Below are 21,195 nucleotides of genomic sequence, written 5' to 3'. Positions count from 1 at the left end.
ATAGCACCAGATGGTGAGATGCAACATAGCACCAGATGGTGAGATGCCACACAGCACCAGATGGTGAGATGCAACATAGCACCAGATGGTGAGATGCAACATAGCACCAGATGGTGAGATGCCACATAGCACCAGATGGTGAGATGCCACACAGCACCAGATGGTGAGATGCAACATAGCACCAGATGGTGAGATGCCACATAGCACCAGATGGTGAGATGCCACATAGCACCAGATGGTGAGATGCTACATTGCACAAGATTGTTTTTTTTTACTTGAATAGCGTGATGATATATTTACAGTAAATAGATATTAATTTCATACAAAATAACATAATAAAGGTTACAATTTATATAACAGAAGCTTTAAATCAAGACAAAATGTTTGGCTGAGCCTTGGCTTGATTTCAGAGTCGCGGTTACCGTCACTGGATTCTGAAGCCACTGGATCCAGTGGCCGGAATCCTCGGGATGCTTCCACTGACCTGCAGAGATCCACTGATCCGCTGACCACTCCAATCCAGCGGAAGATCAGCAGGTCCAACCCTTCCGAGGGGCTGAATTCTTCAACCACGATCAACCTCCCCAAGAACTACAACCCATTAACCGCACTCAACCAGGTTGAAATGCTCTACAACTTCACCCTGAAAACCGCCGCTGAAATCCCGAGTGTTGATAACCAACCCCGGGTTGAAAAAAATCAGTCATCGGTTGCGTGGCGTAACCGTAAGAGCAGGGATATGGTTGCCATCGGTTGTGTTGTGGTTGAGATGTTTGCGTCAAACCGCTGCCGAGGTTTGGGACCCAACGCTTGTTTGAGTGAACGCTACGCCTTCTGCAGGTGGTTGGTGGCTAACGCTGGGGCGTTAGAGCTGCCGAGGTGCCTGCGTTATACGTTGCTCGAGGTGTTCCAGGTAACGCCGGGGGGAATACGTCACCTTAAATCCCCCTGGGGAGTCAACCACGTCATAAGGTCTTGTGAACGCGGGGTTGGACAACCCGATGGGTATTTTAAACCTCGCACGAAACCCCATGGGGAGAGAAACCACCTGGAAACTGCCTTCAATCGGCACCACCCACGACCACCTGGGGATGATCCCCACATGCAAGCACTTGGGGATGTACACCACCGCGACTCCCCATCCTCAGAGGACGCGTTATCCTATCCCCCAGTCAGTGGTTCCTCAGGCCTCCCCCCTCCAAGTCCCCAGTTACTCCTACAGCCTCTAGTGGACCTCTTCCCCTTCCCCCTTTATTACCCCAAGGTCGGGGAATTCCTGCGACAGCTGCACAGATACACCCTCGCCCTGGGGAAACTAGAAATATTCCCCAAAGATCCCCAAGGGAAACAGAAGCTGGCAGAGGCCCGAGTGTCGTACGCTGCCCGCGAGTCCAGCAAACTGCTGGCAGTGTTGCCAGCAGAGGGGCTGTCCCTGACACTGCCAGCGTTCCTGGAACTTTATTCCTGTCCCTTGACGGCTGTCAGCTGCGCCTGGCACCTGACAGGGGCGCTGGCAGAGGTGCTGGGTCCTGTCAGTGCCAGACAGCATCTCCTGCCACTGCTGGTACGGCTCTTCGAGGCAGAGGTCATCACCGACAAGTACCTTAAGCTGTACCATCGTACCTTCCTCCTGCAGCTCATAGTCAGGTACTTAGTGGTACTTAGTACTGTACTACCTTGCTGCTGCTGNCTCATAGTCAGGTACTTAGTACTTAATTTGTAGTATTTGTTCCTCGTAATGACATTTATCCTGCAAATTTTGATTTGATTTATTATAATATTTCTTAATTTAATTTATAATCTTGCCTATTTGTTGCCATTACTAATTTCTTGCTGCTAATGTAAATTAAATTTTTACTGTTTCCAAATTTGCTAGTTTGAATTTATTGTTGCTGTTCTTTTATGCCTTTTGCGTGCTAAACTTAATTAATATTTTTTTCGTGCATGTAAACTTAATTAATAATCAGGTCCTTCTGAAAATATATAAAAGCAGAGGTAAATAAATATATGTGATATATTTATTAATAAATATATATGTGAATGTGATTCCTTCTGAGAATATGTAAGATAGACTTAAATACTGAATATATGTTGATAATAAATATACACAAATGTTAATGTAATTATCTGGCCCAGGCTGGGGCTGGGGAGATGCATGTAAACTTAATTAATAATCAGTTCTTCTGAAAATATATAAAATAGAGCTAAATAAATATAAGTGATATAGTATTTATTAATAAATTAAATAAATATATGTGATATATTTATTAATAAATATTAAATAGAAGTTAATTATATCCCCCAGGCTGGGGCTGCGTGTAAACTTAATTAGTAATCAGTTCATTTTGAAAATATATAAAATAGAGCTAAATAAATATAAGTGATATAGTATTTATTAATAAATTAAATAAATATAGGTGATATATTTATTAATAAATATTAAATAGAAGTTAATTATCTCCCCCCCAGGCTGGGGCTGAGGAGCTTCCTGGGGAGCCTGGTGATGGCCCTCATAGAGGGGGTGGGGGGCGGCAAGACCTTGGGGGGCAGGGGGGGCCACACCCCCGACACATCCACACGCAAACACTCCGCTACACTCAGGTGTGTGGGGGGTGTGTTACACGCAGGTGTGTTGGTGGTGTGTTACACGCAGGTGTGTGGGGGTGTGTTACACGCAGGTGTGTAGGGGGGGTGTTACACGCAGGTGTGTTGGTGGTGTGTTACACGCAGGTGTGTTGGTGGTGTGTTACACGCAGGTGTGTTGGTGGTGTGTTACACGCAGGTGTGTTGGTGGTGTGTTACACGCAGGTGTGTTGGTGGTGTGTTACACNCCTGTCTCTTATACACATCTAGATGTGTATAAGAGACAGGGTGTGTAGGTGGGGTGTTACACGCAGGTGTGTTAGTGTTCAGTGCTCCCAAGACTTGCTAGTTTTTCTGTACACTCAAAGAAATGCGTAAGACTTTGTGCAAATAGCGAGGCATCTTTTAGCCTTGCATGAGTTCTGATGCAGATGGTCTGGTCAGATGGGGCGTATCTGTGATACGTGCAGAAAGTGTGTCACTATATGGAAAATTATAGTTAAAATATGAAGAAGAAAAATAATAACAATGATAATAATAATAATAATAATAACAATGATATAATAATAAGAAGAAAAATAATAATGACAATAATAATAATGATAATAATAATAATATGAAATAAGCGTAATTTTTACTGAACAAAATCAACAATCTAATTTTTCGCCTGATATGCAGTTTCAATTTAAATATATATTGAATTACTTAAATTAAATAATAATTAAATAACAAATTTTATTAAAATTGTTATTAGTACTTTTAATTAAATAGTAAAATGGTTTTGGAGAATGTGTACATTTTTTGCAATTATTTTAATATTTCGTATCAGGAGCGTCGAGCTGAGCCCTCAACCCGCCAACCCCACGGAGAGGGTTCACTCCTCCCCCCGCCTCGGGGTCGCTGATGACCCCAACCCCGCTGGGGATGTTCTAGAGCCCCCAGCTCCTGGGGATGTGAAGGAACCCCACGACCAGCGCTCCCCTATTTATAACCCCTATTCCACCCCTATTGAAGGGGTGGAAGCCGAAGCAGGTTTTTTTTATTCGAAAAATATGATATTTTTTGTAACAAAATATTATAGATTCATTCATTTAAACTATTTAGTTAAATTTATTCGTTTAAAAAACCAACTGAAGCAATAATTATGCAATGAAAAAAATTATGTGAAACAAACTTGGAAATTATTATGAAAAAAATATATTTACAATAAGGCTTCGTTTGGATGAAATGCTAAGTTCAAAATAAACTTTATGATAATTTGATTATTTATGTATTTGATAACCACTGAATCAAGATCATTATATATGGTAAATGTCAGTATCTTATTATGATCAGCTTTAGTTGAATTATGTTCAATTAATCAATTTTTATTTGCAGAAATGTTCGACTTTGAAGAGCCGGGCGGTCTGTCTACGAACAGCGTACATGCCTCTGTCAGGTCGGTCCTGGCAAATGACGTTGAAAAAACGTTGATTACGAGTTGATTTATTGAAAGAACGTTTTTTCAACGTTGATTCAACGCAAAATGTAAAATTTTCTTGTAATTTTTGCATAGAAAAATTGTAGTTGCATTCGGCAATGAACACTAAAATTATAAAATTTCTTCAAATTTATGCGTGAGAAATTTTTAGCGCATTTTCTCATTTATAGAAAAAAATGCCCTATTGTGCTCGTCATGTCCGTCCGTCTGTCTGCCCGTCTTTCTGCCCGTCTGTCTGTCTGCCCGTCTTTCTGTCCGTCTGTCTGTCCGTCTGTCTGCCCGTCGGTCTGTCCGTCTGTATATCCGTCTGTCTGTCTGCCTGTCTGTCTGTCCGTCCGTCCGTCCGTGACTCCACGTTTTCGTCGACGAGAAAATGCGCTCTCTGTCACTCACTGCAGGGAGTACTGAGTTATATTTTTTATTATTATTTATGTTGTACATAAATGAGTACATGTGCGCAGGTCTCCGCCGGTGTCAGACTCAGTCTCCCTGGACGACGTGTCCTTGCTGGACGCGGTGGGGTCAATGGGAGGGGATGACGGGGGGCGCAGGGTCCCCCCCAACAGCGGGGGCTCTCACTCCGACGAAGAGACCACGGACGACGAGCGTAAAAGATTCAGTTTCTCGTCGTGCCCAAGTCGGGCCGACGACACGGACCCCGATACCCCGACTCCGAAACCCGACACCCCGACCCCGAAACCCGACACCCCGACCCCGAAAGTTCACACCCCGACCCCGAAGCTGGATGCTTTCGACGAGACTCGCCCAGACGGCGCACGTCTGAGCGCTGCCGAGCAGAGACCTGACGATGACGACGAGGCAGAGACGAGCGAAATTGCGTCTCTGAATTCACCTCGTATTTTGTCTCCTAATATCCATATTCCCGGCCGGCCTAAAGCCGACTTTTCCGGCCCAGAATTCTGCTCGAACTCGCTGCCGAATATGGGGCTAGGAACGAAAATGTTCAACGTGGGACGTGGTGAACCGTCCAACGTCGTCCCTGATGGCATGTTTGGTGCCCAAGAATCCAAGGATTCTGAAGAAATCAATTCCTCAAGGCAAGCATCCTCGAATTCCAGTATTCCAGACCGGGAATCCGGAAGCGGAACAGACACAAGCTATTCCCAGGACTGTTCCATCGGCGACGTGTGTTCCGAAAGCGTCCTGTGGCTGGGCCACAGACTGGGCCCAGTCCTAACCTCGAAATTCTTGGCCCGCAATCTGCTCCGCATGTTGACCCTCTGCTACCTGCCCTCCAACGGGGCCCTGGCCCCTGTACCCTGTGACCCCAGAGACAAACTCTCAGTGACGCGTAAAAGAATCGCAGGCGACCGCACCAGCAGACGAGTTTTAGACTGTCTGTCTTCTCTCGCCTGTATTTATGGCGAAGAAGTAATAATGGTGCAATATATCAGCCACGTCTGCGACTTCATCGCATCCTGTCGCAGAAAACTAACGACTACATCTGAAGCAGGACTCATAGGATGCGCCGCCCTCCTTCAGCACCTGCTACCCTTCATCAGCGACAGCTCCTTCATGCGATGCCTGCAGGATACCCTCATCAAGGATGCCCTGTATCCCCTCATCAGGCTGCTCGCCTCTACGAGGGTCAACTTTCCCAGCGGGGCGGCCGTGAGAGGAGCCATCGCGTACAGGGTTGTTGATATCATCTTCATCATGGCGCTGAGGTAGGGTTGTTGATATCATCTTCATCATGGCGCTGAGGTAGGGTTGTTGATATCATCTTCATCATGGCGCTGAGGTCAGACTCAAGTCTTCGAAATTCTATCAGTATTTAAAAGCAAAGAAAATAGCCAGAAAATTCACCATTTCTTAAAAATGAAAAGGTTTTGGAGTCCAGCTCCATCATCAGTTAAAAAAAACGATGATGATGGAAGGTTTTCCATTTTAAGAAATGGTGACTTTTCTGGCTATTTTATTTGCTTTTAAATTCTTTATAAACTTGCGATTTAAGCAGTCAAATTTTCTTAATACTTCGAAATTGTAATAATATTAATAATAGTTTTTATATAGCATGTGATGCACGGTACACGGTAACCGCCTTCAACATGTCTTTGAGACGAGACTCAAATTTTAAATATTAGATTTCATTTAAATAAATACATTAAGTTTATATCACTCGTCTAGCTAGGTACTATTAAAAAGCCAAACAATTCACAATAAATCGAGTGGGATTTTTCACTTTCATCGTCTCGCACTTATTAGAAATTTCGCCATGCTTAAATCTGTTGGCTGTTCTCGAATTTGAAAAATTTTTACTTTTTTGCGTTATTCACCTCAATTCTTCTCGAATTATTAACTAACTGAAAATCATCATTAAATAATTATCGTAATTCGATTTAAATGGCAAATTCTGTTACAAATTTTACGAGAAATTTGTTGATTGCATACTACAGCAGACACATATGAAGATGAAAATTGTTATAGATTTTTCATTTTAGATTTTTATTATTTAAAAGTCAAAATATGTTGTAATTTAAATTTTTATTTTGAAATAAATCAACAAATTTAGAAATTTAATGATTGGCATACTACTGATGATTGGTATCATTTTAGATTTTCATTGTTGTAGATCTTCATTGTTGTATATTTTCATTGTTGTATATTTTCATTGTTGTAGATTTGTGTTAATTGGTACATGCCTACAGGGTAGGCCGCGAGATGAGCAAGAAGCTGCTGATGCGCAGCATAGTGCGTCTCCTGAGCGCCTTCGACAGAGTCTACGCGCCCACATCGTCGTGCCACGTCCGCAACTCAAGTCCTAATGAACCGCACGTCCACAACCCTAGTGACCTGGGCACGAGGGATATGAACCCTGTGAACCCGTCACAATCTTTGAACCCGTCACAATCTTTGAACCCTGAAGAGAACAGTGCAAAGGATTTTACTAACGATGAGGGTGAGAAGAGGTCTCCTAATACCGTCAGAGTCGAAGAAAATGTCGGGGATATTTCGGAAACGAAAATCCCGAATTCCCCCGCAACGGACGACACGGAAATGGTGAGGAACCGAGCTCTGAAGGAACTCAGGGAGATCCTAACCCCAGAACTGGCCTACCTCTCCTACTACCCCCTATGCAGGTACCTAGGGGCACGCGCCCTCGAGAACTGCCTGCCTAACCACGAACTCCTTCGTTCCTTGTGCATACAGCACGACGAGATCCTACAGGATAACCACGCCCACTGCATCACCATGGACAACTTGGACGCATCTTGCGCACGGGCAAGTGGCTACAATAGTAGTGCAGACCTGAGCTTCTCTTCCACTCTCAGTGGTGTAACTAGTGGCAGTTCCCTGAGCCCTCGATCGTCGTTTACAGTCACTAACGTCACTGGCAACCGTATTGATATTAGTGACACGGCGTCACTGAATGACAGCGACGTATCGTCTCAAATATACCCGCAGTCAATAGGCTTCCTGGAAAGCATTGACATTTCCAGCTACATGTCCACGAACATGAAGAACAACACGAAGCGACATCTGCGTGGTAATTGGCTGGCATATTGGAACCACGAAATCGGGCGTTCAGACCACGATACTTTGTTTAACTTTAACCACATCAAACTTCAGTCTTTCGTGGGCCATACCAACAGCATCAAAGGCTTACACGTTCTCGACAATGAGAATTCATTCATGTCGTGCAGTAAAGACAAAACCGTGAGGCTGTGGTCACTGCGCAGTGAAGGCGATGGCACGGCGCAGTGCCCTCCGCAGTTCACGTACACGGGACACAAGAAGTCCGTGTTCGGGATCACGTTTTGTGAGCGTCATCGTCTAGCCGCATCCTGCGACTCTACCGTGCACGTCTGGGACCCGTTTGTAGGCGCAATGGTGCGTCAACTTGACTCACTTCGTCATAGTCCTGTGACTGTTCTTGCTAGCGTCGCCCCGCCGTCCAGTGAACTTTTGGCCGCGACCACCGACGCCACATTGCGGGTCTTGGACCTGAGGGCCCGGGACTACACGCACCACTACCGCGTCACCGCTACCAGCGCAGGTCTTGTGCGCTGCGTGGTTTGCAGTGACGATGGGACGATGGTATGCGTGGCCCACTCGTCTGGTATCGTCACGGTTCTGGATTTGAGAACCGGGCACTTGCTTGCCACTTGGAAGCCTCACGAAGGCGAAGTTCTGTGCTGTCGGTGGTACAAAAACCGGACGTTTTTAAGCTCCGCTTTGGACCAAACCGTCGCGGTTTGGAACGTCAACGACAGCGGCAGTAAATTTACGCTTAAAGGTCCCACTGAACCCGTACACCTGCTGCAGCTGTACCAGGACCAGGTCATCAGTGCTACCACCGCCAACCGCATCGGGCACCACCCCTGCGTGGGGGCGGACGCCCCCTACACGAGTTCCAGACTCAGGACCGAGGCGCTGAAGGGAGTGGTGACCGCTATGGAGCTGCTGCCGCTCAACAGGATGCTGCTGCTGGGCAGCGACTCGGGGTGTCTCAGGCTGCTATGTTAGCCCAACACACTAAAATATCAATGGGGCATTTTGTTCAAAATACGACACACATTCCTACCCACTGTGCAAGCAGATAGGTCACATTGTCCAAATTGTGACATACTTTCTCACCCACAGCAGCAGCTGGAAGGACGTAGCACCAATACGCTCCTTTGCCGGTCCAAACTGTGTCAAGATGACCTACGCAAGGGGCGTAAAGTGCTTCGTTTAAGGGAAAAGTCTCGCTCATTTCTCTCCGTGTAGCTTCATGTATGTATTTAAGAATATCACAGCCTTTAAAATAGCCTGAGATGACGGGCAACTTGCCTTCCCCTCGTCGCCATTGCGGATCTGGAAATAAAGTTTGTTGATTTTTAGCGCATCTTCTCATTTATGGGAAAAATGCACTATTGTGCTCGCCATATCCGTCCTTCTGTCTGTCTGTCCGTCCGTCCGTCCGTCTGTCTGTCCATCCGTGATCTCACGTTTCCATTAATGAGAATATGCGCTCTCTGTCACTCACTGCAGTGAGTACTGAGTTATATTTTTTAGAAACGTCGACAGGCAAGGTGTTGATGTATACGTTTTAATAAGGTCTTAATAAAATCGGGCAGGGTATTCATGATATATTTATTATTTGCATCGTATTTTTGTCTTTATTTGTTTAATTTGTTAACTATCTTTGCTTAAACAATTTACGAATATAAAGAAATAAATAGAATAAACAACACCTTAGGAATGATCAATTGATGATTAATTAACAGTTAAATATTTTTGTGATTAATATTAAACATATTGTTCTGAATGATATAAATTAAAGAAGTTCACGTTCATACCACCAAATAAAATTTTAATTGCTACAATACATACAAAAACCATTCAAATTCTCCGCATTGTCAGTTTAACTGAATAAACAGCCAATGTTTAACTTGAGAATGCATAGGATTCTCTACTAAGTACATGCAGTTTTGTGTACATTTAACTAGAGAATGCATAGGATCCTCTACCAAATACATGCAGTTTTGTGTACATTTAACTAGAGAATGCATAGGGTCCTCATACTAATTACATACATTTTTGTGTACATGTAACTAGCGAATCCATATGGTCCTATTACAATACCCATGCAGTTTTGTGTACAATTTACCCATATATTTTCTAGGATCGCTATCGGTATCTATTATCGCTATCGCGTAGGATTTAAAGCTCCGGAACATTCCCTAGATTCGCTCGCTACTTATAAGTTTTTGGTCTATTAATGTTAAATAATTGATGTTAAATACGTTATTAATGGCGAATTATTTGTATATGTCGCATTTCTGTCCCTCATTAATCCCTGTGTCTCAATTATTGATATTATTTACTAATCATATTTGTATATTCAAATCTATACGTCAACATTTAATTGTGATTAGTCCAATTATCAACCACAAGGCGGAGAGTGTACGTTTTTCCATTAATTAATTGCAGCTAATTTAATTAATTAACTTATTAGGTTATAGACAAATAATTACAACAGGAGTTAAATTTGTGCGTATGTAACAATTTTTTAAAATCTCAGCTGCATAATTAATATAGGAATTACTTACCTACTCGTTACTAATCTAGTTGCAGAGTACAAAAGTTCATTCCTTATCATGCGGGTAATGAGCATTAAACTTGGATTTAAATACAATATATTATATATTATATTGATGTATGTACAATACTGCTTGTACTCATCATACTCTTTATTTTGACAAGTTTTAGAGTCAGGAAAGTAAGAGTAGAGATGGGGTACCGTAAATGGAGTACCTTACCGTTTATTCATTATAATATTCATTGTAGATCTGCTCCGTATTATTAAATATAAAGTTTTAGGAAACTTTTAAATCCTTATGCCGGCAAGACGAGACTATTTGCCGGTTTACTTCATCTAATTCACCTTATTTTCTTTAATTTCATTTCATTACCAGAAAATTCCTGCAAAGTTTACCTTTGAATTTAACTGATGCGTTCTGAAGGATATATTAACATAACATTTAATTGCGAGAAAATATTCACTTACGAACACTATGGTAAATTAGACGCGTAAAATTTGTTGAGTTAGCCCTGAATACGCGGTGAAGCATTTTTCTCATAAGGTCAATTTATACATGGCGGTTCACTATGATAACATTTATTATTCTTAAAATAAATGAGTTATTATTATTAATTTCCTTTTAATATAAGCCGTCATTATGTTAAATATATTTTATCTTATATTTGCTCTTTCGATCATAATTTTAGTGGCAGCTTTTTTAATAATAATAATAATTCCTGTATTTTTTCTGAAATTATTTTAAAATATATTTTTCAAACCCAGGCTTTCATGAACTACAGACAGACATCCGGACACGAGAAACAACTTAAATAAAATAAAATATATTTAAACAAAATATTATTAATATAATAATATTATAGAGTACATTCCAGCAATTAATGTCGACTTTTCCTCCTTCGACGGCCGTCGTAGGAGAAAAATTTTTCTTCTTTGTTCGTCTCGACGAACGAAAAAGTTTTTAATTTTTCATATTTTTAATTTCTACTTCACCTTGCACGTGTGTCTCTATAGCAGATTTAAGAAGCTGAATATCCTGGTTCTTTCATGCATATTTTATCTGATAAAGCCTTAAATGTTATCCTCCTTAATTTATCTTTTTTGTCTCATTAATCGTCTGAAGATTTGTCATTTGTCTCTTAATTTGCGTCATTTGTCTCTTAATTTGTTTCACAATTTTTCGCATAATTTTCATCAAAATTTCTAAGTGTAGATGAATGTATAACTTGGGCTCATCGTAGAAAATAAGATAAATATAGATTTGTGTGATAAATATAGATATAGTGATCTTGTGACGTATATCTATAATATAGATTTTCTGACGTATCATTCATCACTTTTAACCCTCGCAATATTTAAGATGAGTTCAAATTCTTGAAGTTCAAAGTTCGATGTCGTAAGAATTTGATCAACTTGCGACTTATGATGCTGGGCTGCCTACACTCAGAAAATTATTGGTTACTATTGTCCAAATAATGACACGCTGTCTTATCTACTCATAGAAATGAGTGAGGCATTGTCCAAATATCAATGCACTTATTTTCTTGTGCGGGACATCCTGACCCAGTTTTTCTTTGTAAAAGCACGTATTAGTGCTACGTGAAGAAAGTGAGTCATTATTGGGGCGATGTAACCCATTCATTTGTTTGAGTGTACAGCGCGAGCAGACAGGGCTAATGAGCTCTTTTGCCTGGACAAACTGAGTCAGGATGACCCACGTACGGGCAAAATTCTCGTTATTTGGACAATGACCTCCTTATTTCTGTGTGTGTGATAGACAACGCTTTATAAAGAATGCATGAATTGATCTTTTATCAATGGGGTTCCCGGTCATAAATTATTTGTTGCAATATCATTAAGATGCAGCGGCCTCGGGGTAAAGTTTAGGGGTAAAAAAGTTCGATAGGCGGCGAATTGGGGGTAAAAAATGAGGAAAATCAAGCACCGACTAATGAGTCCATTGAGGAAAATTCTTTTTAATGTTGAAATTGGGGATGAAAAAAATCGGGAAAATCAAGCACTGACTAATGAGACCATTGAGGAAAATTCTTTTTAATGTTGAAATTGGGGATGAAAAAAATCGGGAAAATCAAGCATCGGCTAATGAGTCCATTGAGGAAAATTCTTTTTAATGTTGAAATTTTATTCACTTCATTGGAAGGCATGTTCATAGGTTCATAGCTAGTTCTGCTCATTCGCGCGAATAGCTACTAACTGATTTGCCGTTATTAGATATTAATAAATGTAATTTTAAAAAATACCAAATCGTGTCATAATTTAGTAAAATGTTGGTTTAATTTTGCTTATTAGAAAGCTTTATGTATTACTTTGTTTTCATAACTAGATACTAGTAGATAGCCATTATCGGAACGAGATTTTTATTATTTCTTGGAGGTAAACAGATAAAATAATCATTATATCAAACCTCTAGTTTGTGGACACATTTTTCATATATTTATTTTACATATACATAAATTTCATAGGTTTATACCCTCAATATAGTCCCGAACAACTTATTTTCTTTAATATCATTTCCTTGCTAGAACATTCCTGCAATATTCAAAATTTACAGATGCGTTCTGAAGGATATATTAACATAACATTTAATTGCAACAAAATGCCCGTATCAACTCTCTAGTTTATGGATTTATTTTTAATATTCTTTATATATTTATTTTACATATACATATATTTCATAGGTTTATACCCTCAATATAGTCCCGAACACGGCAATTAATCGCAAATGGCCCAATGGAGACGAAGCTCTTCTTTATATATTATTGTGTTCTATTTAATGGCGGTGATTCTCAGCCGCGTTTTCGAGCGCGACAAAGAAACTAAAATGTGAGTTAAGGCTTTAATGAGGCTTAAAGCCTCACAATAATTTTGTGAGGCTTAAGGAAAAAACTTGCACTTGGGGGAATTAGTGAGACTTTTTTAGTTTTAAAACTAGTGGGGAAATTTTAGTGTTCAAATCGTGATACACTTTTTGATGCTGTGTGTGTCGTGATGGGGAAGAGAGTGTATCGATATTTTGGACAATATTACACATTAATTTTTCTTAGTGTTACTAAAACGTTTACTATTGTGAGTTTAAAATGTGAATGTGGGTTCAATAATCAACTTCTGTTAAAATGATTTTAAACACAAAATAATTTTGGTGATACCAATGATATATTTGAAATTAAGTTTAGTTTAGAAGCTACGGTCCTTTAAAATTTATATTCATAATTGTTGCTCAATTTTTTACATTATAGATCGCGCAGAGTTCTAAAAGAAGTACAACTCGACATCGAGAGAATTAACGGTTCACCGAGAACAAGCTGTTTCTTCCCGCCCGTATTTACCTTTAAGAACAATAAACTCAATAAAAACAACGGCGATAACAAGATCCACAGGAGTAAAAATAACAGTAGAAACAACAGCCTTGATTTCAATTTACGTGGAAAGATCAGCAATCGTTTCACCGAAGAAAACGTCGACCCTGTCAAGAAAATTATTTTTATTTGGACCCAAATGAGGTCCGGATCTTCTTTCACATCCGCAATTCTTTCTAATATTCCCGGAACTTTCACAACCATCGAACCGATCCGCACCAAAATTGGGCATAAATCCCCAGAAAAATATTTCACGGGAATATTTTTCAAGGACTATTTGGTGCGATTAATGCAATGCAAAATTGACTTCGACGCCGCATTCCCAATTTTTTACCCCAAAGATTACTGCCTTAGGGAGAAATTTTCAGGGTACTTGTGCGCGTCCAAGGAATTTTCCGAGTATTTTTGCAGCAAGTCGCGCATTCATTTACTGAAAATTGTAAGTTTACGGCTTAAGTTGGCGCAAAGTTTGCTCGAAGAAGAACTCAATTTCGATATTAGAATAATACATTTGGTGAGAGATCCGAGAGGAATGTTATCTTCTTCAAAAGGAATTATTGTTAATGATAATCTTCTCGATCCTGAGTATATCTGTGAAAACTTGAGGGAAGACATCGCCGTTGGGCAGCAAATCTCCAAAAATTACCCTAACAGGTCCGTGTTTCTTAACTTTTATTTTAAGCTTTTTTCTTTGACAAGAAAACTGGCAATTTCTTTAATTAATTTTAATTAATCCATAAAAGCTCTTCTTCAAAAATGTCTTTATTTTATTTTTTATTAGTCCATAAAAGTTCTTACTGGACTAAATTTGCCTTTTAAATTCGACTCGTTGAAGAAATTGGTGTTTACCCTGCATCACTCAAAGAAATAACTAGTCCAAATAGCGATGGACTTTTTGTTCTTGTGTGGGTCTCCCTGACCCAGTTTTACCGGGAGTAAGGGCGTATCTGTGCTACGGCCCCTCTGGTTGTATATCTTTGTCACTATTTGAAAAATATTAATAATTAGTACCGTATTTTAAATGTTACGAAATAACATTTTACCATTTATATATCCGAAAATATTAATATATATAATATATAAGTGATATCATTCATATTTTGATTGCAGGTACAAACTGGTGCGGTATGAAGACTTGGCCGCACTCCCAGTCTCATTTACAAAGGAAATGTTAAATTTTTTGCAAGAGCGACCAACAATCAAAGTTCTAACTGCTCTTAACAAACTAACTAATTCATTTTCTGTTGTTCTGAATACGGCGAAATATTCCGTTACGAAATATTCAAAAAGCAAACCAAATGAATGGCGAAAATATTTGAATTTTTCTGAAGTGATGAATATTCAAAATGTTTGTGGTGACGTCATTGCACAGCTAAAATACAGACTATTCAGTGATGAAAATGAATACGTGGATTATACGATGAATTCCTGAATTATAAAATGAAAACAAACGAATAATAACAGAATGAAACTATGAATACCAACGCAGAAAACCCGAAATATTGAGGACTATACGATGAATACTTGAATTATTGATGAATATACAATGAATACACAATAATACGATGAATAAATGCACAAACATGAGTGAATTCAGTGTGATGAATGGTAAAAATTTATTGTAATATTATGGATAGATAAGTTCAAATTTACAATTCATTTTCTATGTTCATCGATAGAAATGAATAATTTCTAAAGATTTTAGCTCAGAAGAACAAGGAATCTGTTCAATGTTAACTTAATCACTACTCATCCTTGCATAAGTTAGTGTAGCTTCTGAAACTTTTTCCTGTTCTGGCTTTATTATTTATATAAAGAAATTGAATATATCTACAATCTCTGATCTCTCGACGCGTTTTACAAAGCGTTTGCGATCACAAAAAACGTTATATCTAATTTTTATTGCTGTAAGGTTCGAGCAAGGACAACTCCAATTAGATTCGAAACTTAGCCCAATATTGCCACCGCTCCTTTGCAAGGGAGAAACGTAAGCATAATAAAGAAATATTTATTGAACAAAACATGCCAATTGAACACTGACAAGATTAATGGTTGAAAAGATTCTAGGAACTTAAGCTAAATCAGATAACTACGAAACTGAGCATGAGATAAGTGACACACAGCAATGACGGCGCACAGCACTGGAAGAGTAGATTGCACGGCAATGTGGGCACAGCAATATGGTGCTAGGCTACAATGGGGCACTGGACTGATGGTGCACAGCACGATTGTAAAACATCTATGCGAAATTTCTTCTCGCTTCGAGTCACCGACATGTGGAACAGCCTCCCTGATAGCATCGTTGACGCTCCGAGTATGAACATCTTCAAAAACAGACTAGACGAAGCTATGCAGGAGCATATGTTCAGTCTTAAAATGCCCAGCAAATTACGGACCAGGCAATAAGTTCAGCAGCTATCTCAATCAATCGTCAGCTATGGAAAGATCGGGTTCCAAAGGCCGGATCCCTTGTGAATCAAGTCACGAAAAGTACATGAATCGGCAACAGGCCATGGGCCTATTTCTTCAGTGCCGACACTTCTATTCTACTCTACTCTCTTCTAATAAGTGCCTGACTTGTGCATCACACACTGTCACCCTAGTCGTTAACTGTTTCAATGAATTCCTTTTACTAGCCAATTCCTTACAAACAAGTTTATTCTGCCATTTAGAAAGAGGACTTATGTAAACGTTTAAATAGTTTGAATCTAAGAAATTTAGGAAACTCGCCATATATCTTACATTTAACCAAAAAATCGATATCTAACGAAGTTTTCGCGGACTTCCGAAGAAGGTCGCAGTACTTCCTGAAACAATGGCATACTTCCTCGCCGTATTTAGATCGTATATAAGTTCTTATATTATCAGTCTGCTTATATCGCAAGTTCACGAGGAATTTAAAAGCAAAGAAAACACCAAGCAAATTCATCATATCGCTATTGAAAACATTTCGGAGTCCAGCTTCATAATCAGTTCGACAATCTAAAAATGAGGACAATCATTTTAAATATAAGTCAAAATTCTAAGACAGATATAATNTAGTAAACACAGCGCTAGTAAACACAACGCTAGGTATAGTAGGTAAGAATTATTTTGCTATCTCAGTATGCGTCGCGTGGTTGCGTTAATACTCAGAAAAATTAATGGGTCCAATTGTCCAGACAGTGACACACTTTCTCTCCCACGGCACGGGCAGTGAGCAGACGTAGCACTGATACGCCCAGCCAAACATTTGGACATAGTCTCACTTATTTCTCTTACATAACCTGACGCCGGTTTTTTGTTCGCGTTTTCTAGACGGTTAGAAAAACTGGACAGTGGAGCTGGGCTTGGACATATTTATTTGAGTGTTACTTTCCTGCGTGTTTGGGTGTTACTTTCCTGCGTGTTTGGGTGTTACTTCCCTGCGTGTTTGGGTGTTATTTCCCTGCGTGTTTGGGTGTTACTTTCCTGCGTGTTTGGGTGTTACTTCCCTGCGTTACTTGCGTGTTACTTTCCTGCGTGTTTGGGTGTTACGTACGTGTGTACAGGTGACATACAGCTGTGTGCTGTGTATAGGGTCTAACAGCTGTGTGGCTGTGTGAGGTACATGGTCATACAGCTGTGTGGCTGTGTGAGGTACATGGTCATACAGCTGTGTGGCTGTGTGAGGTACATGGGCACACAGCTGTGTGGCTGTGTGAGGTACATGGGCACACAGCTGTGTGACTGTGTGAGGTACATAGTCATACAGCTGTGTGACTGTGTGAGGTACATGGTCATACAGCTGTGTGGCTGTGTGAGGTACATGGTCATACAGCTGTGTGGCTGTGTGAGGTACATGGTCATACAGCTGTGTGGCTGTGTGAGGTACATGGTCATACAGCTGTGTGGCTGTGTGAGGTACATGGTCATACAGCTGTGTGGCTGTGTGAGGTACATGGTCATACAGCTGTGTGGCTGTGTGAGGTACATGGTCATACAGCTGTGTGGCTGTGTGAGGTACATGGTCATACAGCTGTGTGGCTGTGTGAGGTACATGGTCATACAGCTGTGTGGCTGTGTGAGGTACATGGTCATACAGCTGTGTGGCTGTGTGAGGTACATGGTCATACAGCTGTGTGGCTGTGTGAGGTACATGGTCATACAGCTGTGTGGCTGTGTGAGGTACATGGTCATACAGCTGTGTGGCTGTGTGAGGTACATGGTCATACAGCTGTGTGGCTGTNTTGAACAATGGTGTTACTTGAGCTTCTTTCCAGTCGGACGGCAAAGTTCCTTCGTTCAAGGTTTTTTGAAAGAATACTGTCAATGGGCCGGCCAGAACGGTTGGTAATTCTTTGAGCAATCTGGGATGGAAACCGTCTGGTCCACATGATTTGTTGGGATTTAGAGCTACCATGGCGCTTGAGAACCTCTACTTCGTGTATTTCAAAACATGTTAACTTCGAGCCGACTGGGCGCTCCTCAATATCTGGAATACTGTTCAAGTCCTCATCTGTGAACACACTGCTGAAGAACTGATTAAGAACGTTAGCCTTGCCCTCATCAGAGGAAAACTTTCTTTTGCCTACTTTCAAATCAGATATACCGTAGTATGTCTTACACTTCGAACTAGCGTACAAAAAATAGGCTTTCGGATTCTTTTTGCATTTTTAGCAAAAAATGCGTTTTTTTTTACGTTTTTCACTGCAGTGCGACAGACTTTTTTTAGCTTGATTTCGAGCGCTTGCATACAGGTTATAATCAGAATCACTGCGAGTTCGTAAATAACGTTTGGAGGCTTCTTTCTTGGTCTTTAGCTGAGCTTTAACTGTACTCTTCACCCACTGGGACTTTTTGACTGCTCTAAGCGTTATCTTAGGTACACAGGTATCAATTGCAGACCTAACCGTGCGTTTGAGAAATGACCATGAATCAGCCACATTCATGTCCTTAATACAGTCAGAAATATTCGCCGCATTCACCGCTTCACGGAGTTTATCATAGTCGCCTTTCGCAAAGTTCAAACGTTCACGCTTCCGAAGTTTCTTTTTGTACAGCACTTTATACTGAAAAAAAAAGGTTTAAATTTCAAAATTTCAAAAACAAAAAAAACTTTCAAGCAGGGTATAACTACGTTTTCAGGTATGAAAATAAAAAATAATATTGCCTAATTTTCCAATACAAATACTGATTTATTCATTTTCTGTTATGATGGTACAGGATTCAGGGCCATTCGCCCACCAGCTATTCCATTCTTGTGTTCTTCTTGTCGAGACCAGCCAAAGACAATTATTTTTTCCGCGTAATGTAGATTCTATTCTTCTTGACGACGTACAATAAAATGTTTCCACGTCAGGATGGATTTCATGATGGAGAGTTCCAGGATTTTCACCATATACACTTTCCGGCCGCTCTGAGCAAGCAGTTCCTTACTGGAGAACTTCCTTGGCCAGAGTAGGGCCAAGTCTTTACTCATCTTTTGGTGTGGAAGGCAAGCAGCTTGTTCCAGTATCTGTAAATCATTGCCAGCGGTACCGCGGGGCCTTCCAGATGTTGCTAAAGAGAAGCACATATTTTTTGTGGTAGACATCGTGAGATGTAAGATGCCTTAGTTTACTGATACTGATATTTGAATAGGGGGTGTATGGTATTTCTGGTTGCTGTTGACAGTAAAATTCGGGGTCCCCCCGGTTTTACCCCGCGCCACTACGCGTATTGATACTTGTATCTTTCAACTTTATACTCACAACCCAGGAAATCGTTTTTTTTTATCACAGTGTCGCATTTCTTCCCCTTCGCTCAACATGAGCAAGCCACGGAAACAGGTCATATTCTTTTTTCTTATTTTCGTACATGATTGCATTTTGCATTTATCTAACATTTCGGGGTTGATCACTTGTTGCGGCTGAGCCGATAGCTTTCGGTCCGAATAAGGGACTCCAGTACCTTAGTTGAAATTTTATTTCGTTGCTTGTTTTTCACATAGGTGACTTGTGAAAACATTCGCTCCACGAATGCATTGGAGACGGGTCAAAGTAGACAAGTGATGCAGTAGGCAGCCAGTTCTATGAAAGGATGATGATTTTCAAGATCAGTGAAATATTGAATGGCACCCCAGAATTCAAGTGGCACACTAGAATTCAAAACCACCAAAAAAATGGTGGAGCTTGCGTCGCAGAGATCGGTTTGACAACCACACTCGTCCTAGACCATAGCATCACTGATCAGTAATCAATCAAGGATTATCACTCTCATACTTATATTGTACTAAGCGCTTTTGTTTAATGTTAACAATTAGATTGGTGTTATTTGATTTCATCAAGCGGAAAACTTGCGGGCCCAAAAATGGCGGGAGAGCTCTAGTCGCGCCGCTCTGAAGGTAATCTATATAATCCATGCCTACGCTGGAGGAAGTTCAAACTTCAGAGGTGGAACTTAATGCAGTAAATTTGCAGTAAGTCAAAAAATACCAGATTTAGGCAAATATACCAATATACCAGATCTAAAATATCCATACTAGGCACTTCCTAAAAATACCAGATTTGTGAAATCTGGTATAGAAATATACCATCTGGTAAACGAAACTTTGACTATAGAAACCTAACATCCCAACGGTGATGTTCAGCTCGTGACAATTTTTTAGATTTTGCCTTTTAGTTTGCGAGTTTTTGTTCCACTTTACCTCATTCGTGATTTAAACAGCAATACGTGCTTTAAATTCGCAGTGAGCATAGAATTTCTCCTAAAATAATGAACAGATTTGAACGAAACTTCGTATGTGAATACCTAACCTCCCAACGGTGATGTTTAGCTCGTGACAATTTTTTTGCGAGTTATACGGCTTTACGTATACGGCTCATGGTCAATGCAAGTTTAAAAATCGGCCTGAGAATTGCCGGTCGTTTCTCCGTATAACTCGCAAGCGAAGGCGAAATATAAAAAAATTGTCACGAGCTAAACATCACCGTTGGGAGGTTAGGTATTAACATGCGAAGTATAAATCCCTGTGCAAACGTGGGATACTGGGACTTCTGTAACAGCCAAATCCCCCTGCAGACGTGGAGCTACATGGATGCGTCTCCAAAGCTCCAATAAGCATCAAACAAACAAACAACATGCGAAGTTTCGTTCAAGTAAGACTAAGAAGTGACCCGAGAGGCCAATATCTCTCAAACTAGTGAACGCAGCTCGATGTTTCGGTTCGAGGTTTCGCAGCTCGATGTATCGGTTTGTTTCGGTTTGAAACCCCAAAATCGCTGCTCCAATCCTGGTGATCGTTACCATGACTGGGCAACATGGAGTGTATTACTTAATAGTAGTCATTATCTTATTTAACCCTCTACCGCCTTACTTGAGTAACCTGCCACAAGCCTACTTCCCAAAAAGGATACATTCTACTGAGCGCGAAATGACTTGCACTGATGGTTACCGCCGCGTACAACTTTAAAATGTTCTCTGTTGTGTACAAACGTCCTCAGGTTGCTACACTCAATAGTTTACGGCCTCTGGCCTGGGTCACTTTACGTATAATTTAAGTTGAAAGTTATGTTCCCGGAGAGTGACGTTCGGCGGTAGAGGGTTGAATAAAATTAAATTACCACATGAGCGCAGCTAATTGTGTGATATGCAGAAATAACGATAACATATGTGTTTACATAATTTAAAAGTTTTAAATAGTATCATTTTCTAAAACCGGGGACCTCTTTTCGATTTTTCTTGTTTCCTCTGTACGATAAAGTCACTAG

General features: G+C 40.5%; 2 protein-coding genes across 2 annotated transcripts in view; both read left to right on the top strand.

Moving 5' to 3' along the window:
- The window catches only part of LOC108666600 (WD repeat-containing protein 81), a gene marked incomplete in the record, with an annotated part of 16,511 nt that extends 7,567 nt beyond the window's left edge, over nucleotides 1–8,944 (top strand). The window contains 6 exon segments of the mRNA XM_018153509.2: nucleotides 411–1,647; nucleotides 2,470–2,601; nucleotides 3,413–3,615; nucleotides 3,961–4,021; nucleotides 4,525–5,751; nucleotides 6,733–8,944. Coding sequence (XP_018008998.2) covers nucleotides 411–1,647; nucleotides 2,470–2,601; nucleotides 3,413–3,615; nucleotides 3,961–4,021; nucleotides 4,525–5,751; nucleotides 6,733–8,551 — 4,679 coding nt within the window.
- Nucleotides 8,945–12,834: 3,890 nt separating this feature from the next.
- On the top strand, nucleotides 12,835–15,044 carry LOC125178357 (carbohydrate sulfotransferase 5-like). The gene is made up of 3 exons (XM_047881908.1): nucleotides 12,835–12,953; nucleotides 13,367–14,140; nucleotides 14,597–15,044. Exons 1-3 carry the CDS (start codon nucleotides 12,853–12,855, stop codon nucleotides 14,916–14,918), a joined length of 1,197 nt encoding a protein of 398 aa, XP_047737864.1. The 5' UTR covers nucleotides 12,835–12,852; the 3' UTR covers nucleotides 14,919–15,044.
- The last annotated feature ends 6,151 nt before the right edge of the window (nucleotides 15,045–21,195 follow it).

This window comes from Hyalella azteca, unplaced genomic scaffold (genome assembly GCF_000764305.2).
Source record: "Hyalella azteca isolate HAZT.00-mixed unplaced genomic scaffold, Hazt_2.0.2 contig9107, whole genome shotgun sequence".
Lineage (NCBI taxonomy): Eukaryota > Metazoa > Arthropoda > Malacostraca > Amphipoda > Hyalellidae > Hyalella > Hyalella azteca.
The sequence above is the reverse complement of the archived record's forward strand: the minus strand, read 5'-3'. Positions and strand labels throughout refer to the sequence as shown.